This window comes from Sparus aurata, unplaced genomic scaffold (genome assembly GCF_900880675.1).
Source record: "Sparus aurata unplaced genomic scaffold, fSpaAur1.1, whole genome shotgun sequence".
NCBI classification, from domain to species: Eukaryota; Metazoa; Chordata; class Actinopteri; order Spariformes; family Sparidae; genus Sparus; species Sparus aurata.
The window spans coordinates 94,290-112,163 of NW_022045101.1; the positions used below are offsets into that span (position 1 = coordinate 94,290).

The 17,874-nt window shown below is 42.0% G+C and overlaps 1 protein-coding gene and 1 long non-coding RNA gene across 6 annotated transcripts; one reads left to right on the forward strand and one right to left on the reverse strand.

The window, feature by feature from the left end:
* Window positions 1-1,075: 1,075 nt before the first annotated feature.
* LOC115577544 (major histocompatibility complex class I-related gene protein-like) lies at window positions 1,076-4,255 on the forward strand. Its single transcript, XM_030410431.1, has 6 exons — window positions 1,076-1,672; window positions 1,996-2,283; window positions 2,611-2,913; window positions 3,001-3,102; window positions 3,315-3,332; window positions 3,471-4,255. The coding sequence occupies exons 1-6, from the start codon at window positions 1,435-1,437 to the stop codon at window positions 3,518-3,520; spliced, it is 999 nt and encodes a 332-aa protein (XP_030266291.1). The 5' UTR covers window positions 1,076-1,434; the 3' UTR covers window positions 3,521-4,255.
* A 1,138-nt stretch (window positions 4,256-5,393) lies between these two features.
* LOC115577545 (uncharacterized) lies at window positions 5,394-8,701 on the reverse strand. Of its 5 annotated transcripts, none has more exons than XR_003983190.1 (4): window positions 7,619-8,005; window positions 7,432-7,523; window positions 6,227-6,292; window positions 5,394-5,532 (listed from the first exon to the last, which is right to left on the reverse strand). It is a non-coding gene; the product is annotated as an uncharacterized LOC115577545 (long non-coding RNA). The 5 variants fall into 5 exon arrangements; XR_003983187.1 differs by lacking the exon at window positions 5,394-5,532 and adding an exon at window positions 8,634-8,701 and having other exon boundaries at window positions 6,152-6,292; window positions 7,619-7,750; XR_003983189.1 differs by lacking the exon at window positions 5,394-5,532 and adding an exon at window positions 8,263-8,287 and having other exon boundaries at window positions 6,152-6,292; window positions 7,619-7,750.
* Window positions 8,702-17,874: the final 9,173 nt, after the last annotated feature.

The following is a 17,874-nucleotide window of genomic DNA, read 5'->3' on the forward strand; positions in this document are numbered from 1 at the left end:
CCATCATCCGAAAATTTAAAGAGAATGGCACAACTGTAAACCTACCAAAACATGGCCGTCCACCTAAACTGACAGGCTTGGCAAGGAGAGCGTAGATCAGAGAAGCAGCCAAGAGGCCCATGATTACTCTGGAGGAGCTGCACAGCTTCACAGCTCAGGTGGTAGAATCTGTCCACAGGACAACTGTTAGTCATGCGCTCCACAAATCGGGCCTTTATGGAAGAGTGGCATGAAGAGAGCCATTGTTGAAACAAGGCCATGCAGTTTGCCACAAGCCATGTGGGGGGCACAACAAACATGTGGAGGAAGGTGCTCTGGTCAGATGAGACCAAAATTTAAGAGTTTGGCCTAAATGCAAAACACTATGTGTAGCAGAAAACAGTGGACATCACCCTGAACACACCATCCCCACCGTGAAACATGGTGGTGGCAGCATCATGCTGTGGGGATGCTTTTCTTCAGCAGGGACAGGGAAGCTGGTCTGAGTTGATGGGAAGATGGATGGAGCCAAAGGACAATGTTGGAAGTAAACCTGTTAGAGTCTGCAAAAGACTTGAGACTGGGGTGGAGGTTCACCTTCCAGCAGGACAACGAAGCTAAACATACAGCCAGAGCTACAATGGAATGGTTTGGATCAAAGCATATTCATGTGTTAGAACGGCCCAGTCAAAATCCAGACCTAAATCAACTTGAGAACCTCTGGTAAGACTTGAAAGTGCTGTTCAGAGACACACTCCATCCAATCAGACTAAGTTTGACATATTTTGCAAAGAAGAATGGGCAAATATTTCAGTCTCTATATGTGCATCGCTGGTAGAGACTTACCCAAAAGACTTGCAGCTGTCATTGCAGCGGAAGGTGGTTCTTCAAAGTATTGACTCAGGGGGGTGAATACTTAAGCACACCACACTTTTCCATGTATCATTTTCATTCCACTTCACAATAATGCACCACTTTGTGTTGGTCTATCACATAAAATCCCAATACATCACATTTTGTGGTTTAAACGTGACAAAATGGAAAAGTTCAAGGGGGGTGAATACTTTTGCAAGGCACTGTAAATAGTGACATACAGGTAGGGGCGGAAACATCTGGTGTTGCAACCAGGAAATGCTCTGAAGGCTACACCATCCCATTTAACAACGGCTGATGCAGCCATCGCGGGACTCTCTGAAGGACTCTCCTTCAGCGACCGCAAAGGCCGGGTCCTTGAAGGGTGCAAACCCGGAATTGAGACACATCAACTGAAAAGACAGAAGACTAACAAAGGGGCATGGAGTCAAAATGAAACAAAAAAAAAACATTACAAAAAGACACTGAATCATAACAGAGTGTGTATTCATTCTGAATGGAGGCTGTTTGTTCTGCACATTACATTTAACATTTTAGCATTTTGATCCTTCGCAGCAAACACACACACTTCATATCATATTCATGATAAGTGTTGTTTATAAGCTCCTTTGTTTGTCCTGCAGTGCTACACTAGAAGTTGATGAACTTCTGATGGGGTTATGTGACAGCAACAAAGGGCTGGATGTAAAGGACGTTGCGAAATCATTCTTCACAAAGTATCCTGAGCGGTTGGAGTGGTACAAACAAGGATGTCTCAATGTGTTGCCAATCTTTAAACCCCGCATAAACCGTTTGATGCGTCTCTACAACCAAAGTGAAGGTACAGTATGTGACATGTTATAGCCTGTTTAACTTTTTACTGTTCTGCATCTTAGTTGTAAAGTGACCCAGGGCCTCAAGATACCAATCAGTTCAAACTCTAACATCATTTTACACATAACCTGAAATAGAGATTCATGTAAAGTAAACCATCATATCAGTTTGTCTTCAGTGGTCCAGCCACTACCTGTCATTCATCATGTCAACATTAATCAGCTGCTAGTTAGACTTGTCGTCACACAATGTACAATATTTTTAAGATCATCTTTACTGAATGTTTCATCTGTGAATCAGTGTTAATTACAGTCTCTGTCTCTGTCTCAGGTGTCCATGTTTTACAAGAGGTGAATGGCTGTGAGTGGGATGATGAGACTGAAGAGGTCAAAGGTTTCGTTCAGTTTGGTTATGATGGAAAAGACTTCTTGGAATTGGATCTGAAAACATTTACATGGATCGCTCTAAGACCTGAGGCTGTCATCGCCAAACCGATATGGGATGCCAGTAAAGTAGGAGTAGGAGTAGTGGACTACTATAAGACTGCTTTTACTCTGATTTATCCAGAGTTGCTAAAGAAGTATGCGGAATACGGGAGGAGCTTTCAGCTGAGAACAGGTAGGATCACCTGACCTGATGTAGTTTATTAGACACAGTGATCTTCATATAGGCTGCTCAGACTGAACTGTCATTGTATTATTAATCCAACCTGTCTGACATCAGCTTTTTTATAGTGGTTACATTTGTTTTAGTCCTGACCAATCACATACATCTTTGGGTGACATCACTCACCATCAAAGCTCAGACTGTGATGTCACAGTTAGTTTAAGGAAAGTGATTTTACAGTTTCAGTGTTTCACGATAGAAATAGTTCCACTGAACATTGACACTGTGATTGACGACTGTGAATCATAAGAACAGAATATCTCTCTCTTTACTCTCCAGAGCTTCCCTCAGTGTCTCTCCTCCAGAAGACTCCCTCCTCTCCAGTCAGCTGCCTCGCTACAGGTTTCTACCCTCACAGAGCCTCACTCGTCTGGAGGAAAGATGGAGAGGAGCTTCCTGAGGAGGTGGACCACGGAGAGATCCTCCCCAACCACGATGGAACCTTCCAGATGAGTGTTGACCTGAACCTTTCATCAGTCACACCTGAAGACTGGACGAGGTACGACTGTGTGTTTCAGCTCTATGGTGTGAAGGAGGAAATCATCACCAAACTGGAGAAAGATCGGATCAGAACCAACGAAGGTAAGAGTGAGATCAGAGGCTGCTGAAGGGGAGTGCATGGGAACAACAACAAAAACAGTAATAATAAACTATTATTGTGTTCAACAGTGAAGTCCAGTAACATGACCGTCCTCAGCACTGCTGCAGTGGTTGTTCTTGCTCTCATTCTCATCGGTGCTGCTGGATTCATCGTTTACAACAAGAAGAAAGGTGAGAGAGAAAAAGGAAAGATTTCACTACTTTGATTTCAGTCTTTTAGTTGATTTCTTTTATTCAGGTTGCAAAATTAAAACAATCATCAGAGAAAGTAAATACAGTCAGCACTAAACAGACTGAGTGAGTAGAAGAGAGGAATAAAGTGACTAAAGATAATCTGGCATTTACAACTGTGACTGAAATTATTTGTATTGTTCTGATTTCAGCCATCAGCCCTCCATCTTGTAAGTAACTTACTTTGGTTCTATTTCAGCTGATCTGACTCACACTTCATGTTTTAGATTAAAACATGTTTCACATTATTGTGCACATTAACATTTTCAATACTGTTTCAATACAGGCTGTTTGTTTCTGACCTGCAGCTCCTGACAACAGCACAGAGCTCTCTGAGCAGCTGAATCCAGAGACCTGAATGACAAACACACTCAGTGGCTCTCCTGGTGACACTTTATTTAGTTTTGATGAACTAAAAGACAGTAATGCTTCTTGCATTATAAGTAATATTTTATAAAATGACTGTTCTATGACTCTGATTGGTTGTTTTATTGATTGTTGTTTTCTGTCTAATTCATTCTCAAAACAATCAGGAGAGAGCGTGTGACCAGACTGTAGTTACAAACTTTCCTAACTCTAACTTTACAACTTTTACATTGATCAGTTTATAGAAAACGTATATATTAAATTTGCAGTAAGACATTAAGCGGTGGTGACGTTTAAGTCATGTGATCGTGATGTCGTCTGTTTACAGCCTAACATTAACTTTTTACTAATCAAGATTTAATTTGCACTTAAAAAATGGTGTGTTTTCATCTGTGAAGATTATCTTGATGAACAACCCTTAGACTTCTTGTGGAGGGAACCAGGGCGATGCTAACTTCAGGATCAGACTCCAAAAACATGTTATTGCTGCATTACTCTATAGATGGAGAATATGGAGTTTGGTCTGTCATGGAGCCAGTGTGTCTCTCAAATGAGCGGTGAGCAGAGTGGGAGATGTATATCAACAAATGTGTAATTATGAACTTATGAGACTAAACATGAAATTACTTTACACTGATGAACATGAATGAATGTTAAACTCAAATGTGTTGTTCTTTGTTTTTGTGCTGATGTTTGTCTTTTCAATAAAATCCTCACATTTTAAAAAGTTTGGTCCACATGCTCATTTGTGACGACACTTCAATATATCACCTGAACATTCAGTATTCTCACAGAGGATTTAAATGAGGAGATTGATATCAATGTGAACTCTGAGCAGAGTTAGCTCCCAGACAAGGTTAGCTTAGCTTAGCATGAACACCGAAGTTAGAGATTAAACAGAGAGCCAGTATCTCTGTTAAAGGAGCCTTCTGACAACTAAACAGCTGACTGACTGATGTCCTGTAACGCTTCACCTGTGAGGAGGTCATAAGATACGTTTAGAAAGAAAGAGAAACAAACTGAGACTGAGAGACTCAGAGTGAGATACATGTTGAAACATGTTTATTCACAGTAGTGATCTGAGCTGACGGTTAACACAAATTAAATATACAAGCAACATACAACAATAATATAAATGACTTAAACACAGAAGTACTCTGAGAGAAAATGATTAAATGTTATAATACTCTAAATTATCAATATCACCTGTTTCTGTGTGATTCCTGACTGTTTGCTGCTCATCCTTCACTAACATCTACATGGTAATACTTAGAAATCTGTCAGCTTCATCTTAATCAATGCTTATTAATAATGCTTATTGATATTGTTAATTGATAGCAGCACATTATATGCTTGACAGCAACCAAGCAACCCAAAACCTGTAGCCTGTTCCTGATTGGTGCATATGTGATGTCACATGTTTTTTCCCCATTCGAGCTCTGCCCACTTCAAACATGCAGCACGTGATTCTGGAGAAACATCCCACATAGCAAAATTGGTCTGGCCCAGCTCTGGCCCACATAAGGCACTTGCACTCGGCCGACATACCGCAAAGAATGACGGCCCCCCAGTGGCCCGGATATGGTTTTCCAGAGCTGGCTCACACATGGGCCAGCTCTGGGCCAACTGCAAACACACACAGTTGGTCCAGAACTGGCCCATGTGAAAGCCAGCTCTGGCAAACCAGATTTGGGCCACTGGGGGGCCGTCATTCTTTGCGGTATGTCACCCAAATGCAAGTGCCTCAGTTGGTCCAGAGCTGGCCCATGTGTAAGCCAGCTCTGGCAAACCAGATCCGGGCCACTGGGGGGCCGTCATTCTTTGCGGTATGTCACCCAAATGCAAGTGCCTCAGTTGGTCCAGAGCTGGCCCATGTGTGAGCCAGCTCTGGCTAACCAGATCTGGGCCACTGGGGGGGCGTCATTCTTTGCAGTATGTCAGCCAAGTGCAAGTGCCCCATGTGGACCAGAGCTGGGCCAGACGTCAGTCTAATCCATGCTGCATCTGGCCCGGATTAAAAAACAACAGAGGTACAATTATACAAATGACTTTATTTTCACAGCAAATTTCCAAAATACATTTCCAATATTGAATAATCAATGCAAAGTGTTATCAGATAAGTGCAATATGCATCGGAACATTCAGTACTTTTTTCACAATTCAAAAAGCGGCAACATTTTAACACTGAAAAGTTGTATAGCTGGCAGTATATGACTGCAGCCATGCTGCATTCATGGTAAACACACATCCTTTATAATAAAAGCATAGTATCAGAAATTATAGACTTCAAAATAAAACTCTGAGATTTTTCCATTCACATGTACGACCCACTTGGGTCCTGACCCATCAGTTGAGAGCCACTAGCATAGACTGTTCAAAAACATACAATGCAGCAGAATGTTGCATAATAGCTTAACATATACTTACAACATATCTGTCAGCAAACACAACATGTCAAGAGTCTACAAAACATTATTACGAATTTAACATTCACTGCCATATCTTCAGTTTAAAAACCAACACTGAACATTTTAGACAAAACAACTTGGCATAGACTTTCACACCATGCATAGAAACATCACGTCTCCATGTGTTCCACCAGCAGTAGCACCAAAAAGTGAAGAGAGTTCAGATCAAAAGTCTAAAATGCATTACGCATGAGAGCTTCTCTCACTGTCCATCATTCTCATTTACTCACTTCCTCCGCTGTTCCCATCAGGTGCTTTCTGCAACCATTTTGTAATCCTGGTCTCGATTTCTTGGTCTGTGGCATCAGAAGTCAGACACACACATACAAACACACAAATTAATGAATATCACAGTACAGTTCACAAGTGACACATCTGATGACTAGCCAATAAATATGATTGGCACTACATTACAACAGCCATCAGTGTGTTTGGCCATTAACATGCCCCCCCCCCCCATGCATTGAATGGAAAAGAAATTCATGAAACTATTTAACAGTCTTTTTACTTTATTTAAATTTTGTGATGACGAATGCAATCACATTGCTGCAATTTAAATTGTTAGAATACACATATAAAGCACTAGGGATGTTCCTGATTAAACGACTGGTCATGTAAATGTTTCAAACATCGCTTGTCGTCACCAGAAATAGTGTAATCTAGTGTAAAAGGTGGCAGCAAGTCCGGCAGTATCTCGACATAGAAAATGAAAATAAGGATGTAGCCTGTGTCAGAGTAAACTGGCATACCGGTATAAGTGCTCGACCGGAGCAATGCATAACCACATTCAGAACCCACATCACACACACATTCACATCAGCCTGCTTGCAGATCTTGCCAAACAAATTTCTACAACATCCCCCCCTCAGAGAAGAAAATAACAGCTGCACCCCCCCAAATAATTATTATTGCTATCATTACTGTTAATATTTTTGCTGTTGCTATACGTCATGTTCCATGCATTGTCAGACATTGGGATGGCATTTAGCTCGGCAGCAGCAGCTTCTCCATCATCACTGAACACAATTGAACTCCGTTTTTATTTAAATGAGGAGCTGTTTGATAGATACCATTGATCCCACTGTTCAACAACCAAATGCTGATATAGTTGGCACTTAGTGGCACACATTAATGAACTGAACTATGTTAATGAAATGTGTCATCTTCTCTGACCACTGACATGCTGTGTGGCTACCGTTAGCAGTGCTAGCAGCAGCCTGCTCTCCGTGCAGGATAACATCCACATCTGATGATTTTCCAACTTTTACTAAATCATTAATAATTAGATGCTAAAATCATAACATTCCATCCATTTCTACATAGGCACTCTTTAAAAAAAAAGAAAAAAATAATTAAAATACCACTGAGCCATCAGCTATTCTGGATTGCACAATCTCATCTCAAACAGGCTGGGCTTTGAAACAGTTTTCTTTACCTTGTAGGCCTTGATTAGCTCCTCTGTTTTTCACCAAGATAGAGAATGAGGCCTCTGATCACATCCTCTCTTCTGGACTCAATGCTGTTGTGCTATAAAAAAAGAAAGGAGATCATGCTAAGTACAAACATCAGAATGCTAATATATAACTAACTATTTAACTGCAATAAGTACATGCCTCATTTACCATGTCACAGGTCTCATCAAGTTTCTTCCCAACAGCTTAGAGGCTCAACAGCCTGGGTGTGTATTGGTCCAACTTCCCCAGTAATGTGAACTGTAGTGGCTTTAGTGTGATCCTCCATAATTCATCCTTGATCTGCAAAAGAGGTCAGAAGTGAGATGGAGAAACATCTTGAGATACAGAAAAAAAGAATAACAGAGACACAGAGCAACAAAAACAGAACAGAGTCATGCATTTTATTCTGACAGCCTCATCAGGCTTACTTTTGCTGCATTTTAGACTGGGCTGTCACGACATTTTTTTCAGTGAAAGACCAGAATCTCTGCCCCCAAAAATTACTTTTTGTCTGGTCCATAAACTGAAATAATCTAACATGTGTCCACTTTCCCCACAACAATTGTTTCTGCATACCTTCACCAGTGTGCTTGACACGATAAATCATCTGATAAGCACACAATGACATAGTAACTGACCACTAAAGAGATCGTCTATGCAGCACGCATCTCACTCTGCCGCCTGTACAGTGGGCTCTCTATTTGAGAACTCGGCGCGGTGTATCACCTGCAGCGTGGCTCGCTCTGCCCTCTGCTGCGGTTCGTGGCTAACAAGCAGACCTAACTTAACAACCTAGATGTAGGCTAAGTTACCTGCTAGTTAGCAGCCACCGCTGCGAGCAAAAACCGGCCACACAAACCCAAACACACACGGCCGACTTACAGCTAACACTCCTCGCTAACGGGGTTAGCTAACGGCTAACCCCGTTAGCGAGGGGTAGCCCCGTACACCGGGGTGTTAGCCGTTAGCGAGGGGTGTTCGCGGCACCAGGCGCCCCTCGCTAACGGCTACTGCCTCGCTAACGGTGTTAGCCATTAACGGTTAGCCGTTAGTGAGGAGTTACCGAGGGGCGCCGTGTGTCGCGAACACCCCTGGCTAACGGCTAACCCCCCCCCCCCCCCCCCCGGTGTTAGCCGATAGAGAGGGATTCTGCACAGTGCCATAGATAGAAATGCATACTAACGTTAGTTTACTCTATCACTCTGGTTCTGCATGCAGCCATAAACCGGCACCCAGCGCTGTCTGATTAACGTAATGGGAAAGAAAAAACACATCCATGCTTACTTTAAATTATAGTCACTTGCAAACGTCAGGTTCAAATTACATTTGAAGCAAGTATTTTAAAACTTGCTAACATTTGTTTCAAGTTACACAGAAGTCTGTTGAAGCCACTGTTGTTAATTACAAATTACATCAAGTGCCTCCAGTTATTTTACTTATTTCTACAACAATGTAAAACCTGAAAGATTGTAGTAAGTAACCAACTATATCAATAACATTAACTAAATTCTTACCTCAACAGTTCAGTCTCCCATTTTTCAAATTTCTCCTTCTGTCTTTGCTCAGGCGTTAGGCGCGAATACCCAGAATGCACCACAGGGGGGGGGGCAGTCGGAGTAAATGCAAAGTGTAGAACAGGGGTACTCAAATACAAATCTTAAAGGGCCACAAAGATTTTTTTCAATGACTCAAAGGTCCATGTGTTGAGGTCGGTCAGGCCACATGCAATAATACTATAATATTCAAAACAAAATGTCCTTTTCATTCTAAACAACAAAATACGAACATAAATAAAATGTAATTTCCATTTTAACATAAATTAAAATACATAGTTGAATATTTCCTCTTTTTGTTTGCCTTCAAACATTGTGTCCATCACTTCAGTCATGCATTATTTTATTTCATTGTGACATAGATGTGACAAGGATCCTGCTTGCAGCTTGATATGACGATTTCAGTGCATTTATTTGTGTTGTGCTCATCTCTGAATTTTGAGGAAATGTCTCTTCAAAATTTCTATGCTTCGTCTCATAATGCCGTTTCAAATTGGAAATCTTCATCACAGCTTCCCCTGGCATATTGTAACGCCCCTTGTGGACTGTGGCGCAATGACTCTTGGGTATTCTGTTGGTGTTGGTGTAATTATGGTTCGTGAATGTGTTTGTGAATAAGATGATATGTAAGATGGTTGTGGGTTAATTCACGTCATTTGTTCTGTGATTAAATGGAGTTGAGTTTTAACAAGGATGATAAAAATTTTGGCACCGTGAGTAAAAGAGTGTTTGCCGGGAGAAACTCCCCGTCCGTTACAATTCTTATGGAAATATATGATGAGGCTTGCTAATAATAAAGCTGTTAAGCATCATAAGCGTGTGTTATTACAGTACCGTCAGATCCAAGGGTTTTGTCCTGGTTGGATGAATGAATGCAAAGTTCCCACTTCTATGAGTGGCTGATTCTCATTGTCCACTTTGTTATAGCAGTATACTTGGAAAACGCCATTTCAATCTCTTACAACCGGCGAAATGTGAATACGCGAACTGCTCCGAAAGCGAAAGTGAAAGTTAAAAGTTGCGATCGCAGCGGTGAGTGACCCAGCTGTATGTGTATCGTTGGCATGGAGACAAGTCCCGGTGTACATGTGCTGACCCAACCAAAACACATGACGAAGGAATAACAGTTCGGGGGCCACAAACAGGGGCCGCCTATTGAGGACCGCTGGTGTAGAAGATTTGTTGATCCGCTTTACATACAGCTTGTTAGGGAAAACAATCAAAATGACTTGTGTTTTGAACAAATGTAGAATAATTCACAACTTGATATATTCATGTCTAGAGACAAACTTTGTTTTGTATTGTTATTATCACAGGATTAATTATGTTACAATTATTTATTCTTAGATTGACTTGTTTCAGTGTATAGAAACGCCTGTAGGAACCAATAAGACTTATGTGGGAACCATTAAGACTCCTATAGAAGACTCCTGTAGGAACCATTAGACTCCCGTAGGAAACGTTAGTAGGGACCGTTGAAGTCCTGTAGATTTGTGTAGGAGATATTAGAACCTTAGAAAAACAAACCAAACCATTAGGACAACATAAGTAGCCATTAGAAACCATTAGAAACCACCAGGAACCATTAGAAACCAATAGAATATGCCTAATGGTTTGTCTGACTTTTTTCAGCAGGGTACATATCTGGGCCACATACAACTAACCACAAATAGCCCACATTTGGCATGCCATTACATAAACGGTGCCATCATTGCCAGACCTGGCCCACATCTGGCTAACATTCTATTTACCAGGTCAGAAATAGGCCAAAAGTGCCGGCTTGATGCCAGATCTGGCCCAGACCTGTCTGTTACAGATCTGGGCCACATACACCTAACCACAATTGGCCCACATTTGGCATGCCATTACATAAACATTGCCATCATTGCCAGACCTGGCCCACATCTGGCTAACATACTATTTACCAGGTCAGAAATAGACAAAAAGTGCCGGCTTGATGCCAGATCTGGCCCAGACCTGTCTGTTACAAATCTGGGCCACATACACCTGACCACAATTGGCCCACATTTGGCATGCCATTTCATAAACAGTGCCATCACTGCCAAACCTGGCCCAGACCTGTCTGTTACAGACCTGGGCCACATACACCTAACCACAATTGGCCCACATTTGGCATGCCATTACATAAACGGTGCCATCATTGCCAGACCTGGCCCACATCTGGCTAACATACTATTTACCAGGTCAGAAATAAGCCAAAAGTGCCAGCTTGATGCCAGATCTGGCCCAGACCTGTCTGTTACAGATCTGGGCCACATACACCTAACCACGATTGGCCCACATTTGGCATGCCATATCATAAACGGTGCCATCACTGCCAAACCTGGCCCAGACCTGTCTGTTACAGACCTGGGCCACATACACCTAACCACAATTGGCTCACATTTGGCATGCCATTACATAAACGGTGCCATCACTGCCAGACCTGGCCCAAATCTGGCTAACATACTATTTGCCATGCCAGATGTAGGCCAGAGGTGCCGGCTTGATACCGGATCTGGCCCGGACCCGCTTGCTATGTGGGATAGTTGATTGTTGAGTCTCATTCCCAACTCATGGGAGGTCTAGAGCATGATATAAAAAAACATTTCTTTCGGTAATGTAATGTTGTTTTATGATACGTAGAAATGTTTTCCAAAATGTAAATTTGTCTCAAGCTCCGTAAAAGTGTTTCACATTTTGTAATTTTGGTTTGCACCTCCCGGCCACCGTAGAATAATCCACCAACCTGCAGTCAGACAGACATCAAGTGTCGCACACTTGAACTCAGAGATAAAACAAATACTTCAGTCAGATCCAGTCTCTGACTCTGAATCTGTTTAGTCGTGTTTTTTGTTGTTGTTTTCTCTATCACCATAGTTATATGAAAAACGAAGTAACGGAGTTCACTGGAAAAGCTGATCCTGGCTCTGTGGTCTGTTTTAAGATAATGACTTTGCCGAACTAACTGTATTGTTCACTGTTAACACTTCTCTGTATGTGAGGGCTGTTGGTGAGGACTGGATCACTTGGAGGCGGTCTGAACTTTTTTTGTCCTTATAAAGGTTCGGACTTCATCAGTCATGTGGTCCACGAAAGTTGGAACAGAAACTCTCTCTCCTCCCTCTGTCAGGATAAACAACAGTGAACATTTGAAAAAACAAAGTGAGTTCACTGGAGAAGCTGATCCTTGGGCTCTGTGGTGTTTTTGAAGATAAGGGATTTTTTCACAGTTAGTATTTATTCCTTTCTAATACGTTACTGTACGTGAGGGGTGTTGGTGAGGACTGGATCACTTGGAGGTGGTCTGGACTATTTTTCTTCTCAGGACAGAATCACTTCCCTTCCCTTCTCTCTGCGAGGACAAACAACAGTGAACAGCTGATCCAGCTCGGTCCTTCACTCACTCGTCTTCATCAAATCAAGATGAGAACATTATTGTTGTTGCTTCTCTTCTGTCACGTTTCATCACCAGGTAAGATCACATTTTAAACCTTTAAACTCTTTAAACTTCACAGTCCACTCGACTCTTTCCTCTGAGTTTAGTTTCACTTTCAGTGGAGCAGCAGAAACTGGACTTTGTGTTGGTCAGTGCAGAATGATGTGGGCCGTCTTTTCCCAGAACAAAGAAGGACTTATAAAAACTCAGTAGTTGCAAAAAGGACAAACAGCGACAAACTGAAAATCTTTGCAACATTCTGCATCACAAAGACAATAAGAACAAAACATTGCCTGTACAACATGATACAACCAACAGAGCTCAGTCTATAAAGGCTGACACAACTAAAACCTGTCTGTTACATCCTGATTCAGACTAAAACATATTTGCACCCACAGAAAGATCAGCACATCGTCTCTACAGCACACAACACTGTTCATTAACCACTTTACTGCACAAAGTGATGGAGACAAAACCAAACAGCAGAGAAGGTGTTAACATGCTGCATGACAGAGCAAACATCAGACTGAAGTCACACATGGAACCAGTGGTGTAGTGGGGATTTTATCACTGGGGGAACTCTAAAAAAAAACAAAAAAAAAAACATGTTATTTTAATTAGGTCACCCGGATAGACCCAAGTTGCGAATGCTTGAGCCATATATCATTGCAATTAGACGGCTCTCCTTCTCTCTCTCTCACACACACAACATAAACATAGGCAAAACTGTTCAGTGTGTGTCTTTGTATCAGTGTGTTGCTGTAATGGTAAAATAAATATATATAAAACTGTAACTGAAGTATTTGTGTGTGTGTGTGTGTGTGTGTGTGTGTGTGTGTGTGTGTGTGGTGTTGCTGCCTCACAAAAAACTACAACTAAGATGATCTGTAACTGTATACATTAAGTGTTTGGTATAGGCTATGGTGATTGAGATAGAGAGAGAGAGAGAGAGAGATGATAAAGGTGGAGTTCTTTTCTGCAATGACTCTGAATTCACTGAATACACATTTAACCCATATCAAATCAGTTGACTCAAAACTGCTGATAAATAAAGAATGCATATAGGTAACAATAAGTACAGTAATACCACCGCTTACCCTTTTCTTCATCAGAGTAGTGACCCTGGCCTTTGTATGTAGCTGGTCATGGGCTGATAATGGACCTGACTCCACATGCATCTCACTGGTTCCTTCTCCTGCTCTTTCTCTCTCCTCTCCTCCTGTCTCTGTCCCTTCAACCTCTTCATCTCTCTCTCCTGTCTCATCCTCTGTTGAATTTTTAAAATGAAAAGTCTAAGTGTACTACTGAGTCATGACCGAATATTTGAATGCCATGTTTAGTCACATTATTACCTATTCATCCAAACATCCAAATAATATTATTGATGGATAATTCATACTGTGACTGAACATGGCCTTAAAATATTCTGATTCATTGCATGTCCTTTCATTTTGCTAGCCTAGGCTATATTTACAGTAGGTTACAAGTTTGCATCTATATCGGCTATCTGTTGCATCTGTAGGCTAGTTTACTATTTTTCTCATTCTCTTTGCTTATTACATTTCTCACCTTTCCTCCTCTTTGCCTGATCATCCTCTGCCTTTCTTGCTGCAACAAATGAGAACTTGGATTGATGCAACCTCTTACCACTACGTTGCATCTTTGCTCTGATTCATTCGATTGCCATTCTAAAAATAGACCTGCAGTCACATTGCGACTGTGTTTACATTCGGTTTTAATGAAAAGAAACTTAAGGAAAAAAATACAGAGGACATGACATCGGTGTCCTCAATGGTGGCTACGGCCCTATACAGTGGGGCAAAAAAGTATTTAGTCAGCCACCAATTGTGCAAGTTCTCCCACTGAAAAAGATGAGAGGGGCCTGTAATTTTCATCATAGGTATACCTATGGTATACTATCAGAGACAACAGAAAAAAAAAAAATCCAGAAAATCACATTGTCTGATTTTTAAAGAATTTATTTGCAAATTATGGTGGAAAATAAGTATTTGGTCAATAACAAAAGTTCATCTCCCTTTGTTGGCAACCAATGACAGAGGTCAAACATTTTCTGTAAGTCTTCACAAGGTTTTCACACACTGTTGCTGGTATTTTGGCCCATTCCTCCATGCAGATCTCCTCTAGAGCAGTGATGTTTTGGGGCTGTCGCTGGGCAACACGGACTTTCAACTCCCTCCAAAGATTTTCTGTGGGGTTGAGATCTGGAGACTGGCTAGGCCACTCCAGGACCTTGAAATGCTTCTTACGAAGCCACTCCTTTGTTGCCCGGGCGGTGTGTTTGGGATCATTGTCATGCTGAAAGACCCAGCCACGTTTCATCTACTATGCCCTTGCTGATGGAAGGAGGTTTTCACTCAAAATCTCCCGATACATGGCCCCATTCATTCTTTCCTTTACACGGATCAGTCGTCTTGGTCCCTTTGCAGAAAAACAGCCCCAAAGCATGATGTTTCCACCCCCATGCTTCACAGTAGGTATGGTGTTCTTTGGATGCAACTCAGCATTCTTTCTCCTCCAAACACGACAAGTTGAGTTTTTACCAAAAAGTTCTATTTTGGTTTCATCTGACCATATGACATTCTCCCAATCCTCCTCTGGATCATCCAAATGCTCTCTAGCAAACTTCAGACGGGCCTGGACATGTACTGGCTTAAGCAGGGGGACACGTCTGGCACTGCAGGATTTGAGTCCCTGGCGGTGTAGTGTGTTACTGATGGTAGCCTTTGTTATTTTGGTCCCAGCTCTCTGCAGGTCATTCACTAGGTTCCCCCGTGTGATTCTGGGATTTTTGCTCAACGTTCTTGTGATCATTTTGACCCCACGGGGTGAGATCGTGTGTGTGTCTGGATTTACTGATAACTGAGAGTTGTGTGTCAGAGTTGTATGTCTAATGAATGATTCTTGTATGTCTTGTTTTGTTTTTTTTCCTTTCTTTCTTTCTTTCTTTCTTTTCTAAACTTAATATAACTGGGAGCTGTAAACTGAATTGCTCGTATGGGATAAATAAAGTTTTCTGAACTGAAATGAACTGAGCCCCAGATCGGAGGAGATTATCAGTGGTCTTGTATGTCTTCCATTTTCTAATAATTGCTTCCACAGTTGATTTCTTCACACCAAGCTGCTTACCTATTGCAGATTCAGTCTTCCCAGCCTGGTGCAGGTCTACAATTTTGTTTCTGGTGTCCTTTGACATCTCTTTCGTCTTGGCCATAGTGGAGTTTGGAGTGGGACTGTTTGAGGTTGTGGACAGGTGTCTTTTATACTGATAACAAGTTCAAACAGGTAATACAGTTAATACAGGTAACGAGTGGAGGACAGAGGAGCCTCTTAAAGAAGTTACAGGTCTGTGAGAGCCAGAAATCTTGCTTGTTTGTAGGTGACCAAATACTTATTTTACAGAGGAATTTACCAATTAATTCATTAAAAATCCTACAATGTGATTTCCTGGATTATTTCCCCCCATTCTGTCTCTCATAGTTGAAGTGTACCTATAATGAAAATTACAGGCCTCTCTCATCTTTTTCAGTGGGAGAACTTGCACAATTGGTGGCTGACTAAATACTTTTTTGCCCCACTGTATATACACACACACACACACACACACACACAGACACACACACATGCACACACACACACACAGACACACACACACGCACGCACACACACACACACACACACACACACACACACACACACACACACACACAGACACACACACACACACGGTGCTTCTCAACACACAGATTCAAAAATATGCACATTATGGCCCCACAGCAAAAACGGACAAATTATAGTCCTAATAATTGCATGAATGCTTGAAGTATAGACGTATGGCATCGCAAATAGGAGACAGTGCTGCTTCTCTCCTCTCTCATATAGGCACTGCCACTTCACACAGGCTTCAAATTTGTGACATTTTCATCTCGGATTTTTGAGAGGAATTAATTAAACGCCTGTCCCAAATAAACGCCTGGTCATTGATTGAGACAAATAAACGCCCCGGCTATTATTACCGTAATTTACGGTATGATAACTCTCCCGGCCCGGGGAGAGAGACATGCATCGGCTCGGCCCACAGTGCTCAGCTGCAGAGAGGTGACAGTTGGCCCAGTGGCTTGTCTGTCTAAATCAGTGGTCCTCAATAGACGGTCCCCGGGCCGCATCCGGGCCGCCGGCCTCCTATTTGTGGCCCCCGGATTGTTATTCCTTCACTATGTGTTCTGGTTGGGTCGGCACGTGTATACCGGGACTTGTCTCCATGCCAACGATAAAGAGACAGCTGGGTCACTCACTGCTGCAAGCGCAATTTTTAACTTTCACTTTCGTTTGTGGAGCAGTTTGCGTATTGACATTTTGCCGGCTGTAGGAGCCTCTAGATTGCATGAAAATGACGTGTTCCAAGTTCACTGCTAAAAGAAAAGTGGACAGTGAAAATTGGCAATTCAAAAAAGAATGGACTGAAAAATTTGCATTAAAGGTTGAATATGTAATATTCTTATTAAAATCTATATTTTTTCAAAATAATACATCCATGGGGCGTTTAGAGGGGCGCAGATTAAAAGTAATGCGTTTCCTTGAAAAATTATATTTAGTCTGAAATAAATAATTTAAGAAATTTTGACGGGTTCGACAATGACTTCCTGTTTACATCGTACCAGCCAAACAGCGGCCGGCATTGCGGGTTGCCAATTTCGCAACCTCGGCAATGCTCGGCACAGCTAGGCTGACACTGGGTAAAATGGCGGAGTCTGCAAGCTCTTCAGATCCCCAGCGAACGGTGCGTTATCTGTCCCAGCAGCTGAGTGACCGGAGAAGAGCACAAACCAGAGTAAATATCGGTGAAGCAGACGCTCGATGGACTCAGGTAAAGGATTTCCACGGAATCATAACACACGCGGAAATGGCGAACTTTCTCCTGGATCGGTAAGCTAACTCGCTTGCTAACTTAGCTAACGTTACCTGTCAGTCAAACTCCTCTGCTATACTTATTTTCATTATACCACGTTGATCCTAGATATGAGAATACTGATCGTGACCCATCGACCTCCACACCCAGTAAACGGAGGAAACGGAGGCGGCTCAATCCTCTTGCCCTGTACGATTCATCACTTGACATGATGCTGGCTGATCCTGACACACTCGGCAACAAACCTGGCAACCCGACCGCTGGAATTACTTTTTTGTTGTCGCGACTACGATCTTGAGACACTAGATGGCGGCATTCAGCTCATATTCCATATTCCACCTTTAATTCTCCCTCCAACCAGCACAAGAGCCATGTGCTTAATATGCCAGGAGACAATAGCTAAGATGAAGATTTCCAATTTCAAAAACGGCATTATGAGACGAAGCATAGGAATTTTGAAAAGACATTTCCTCAAAATTCAGAGGTAAGAACAACAAAAATAAAT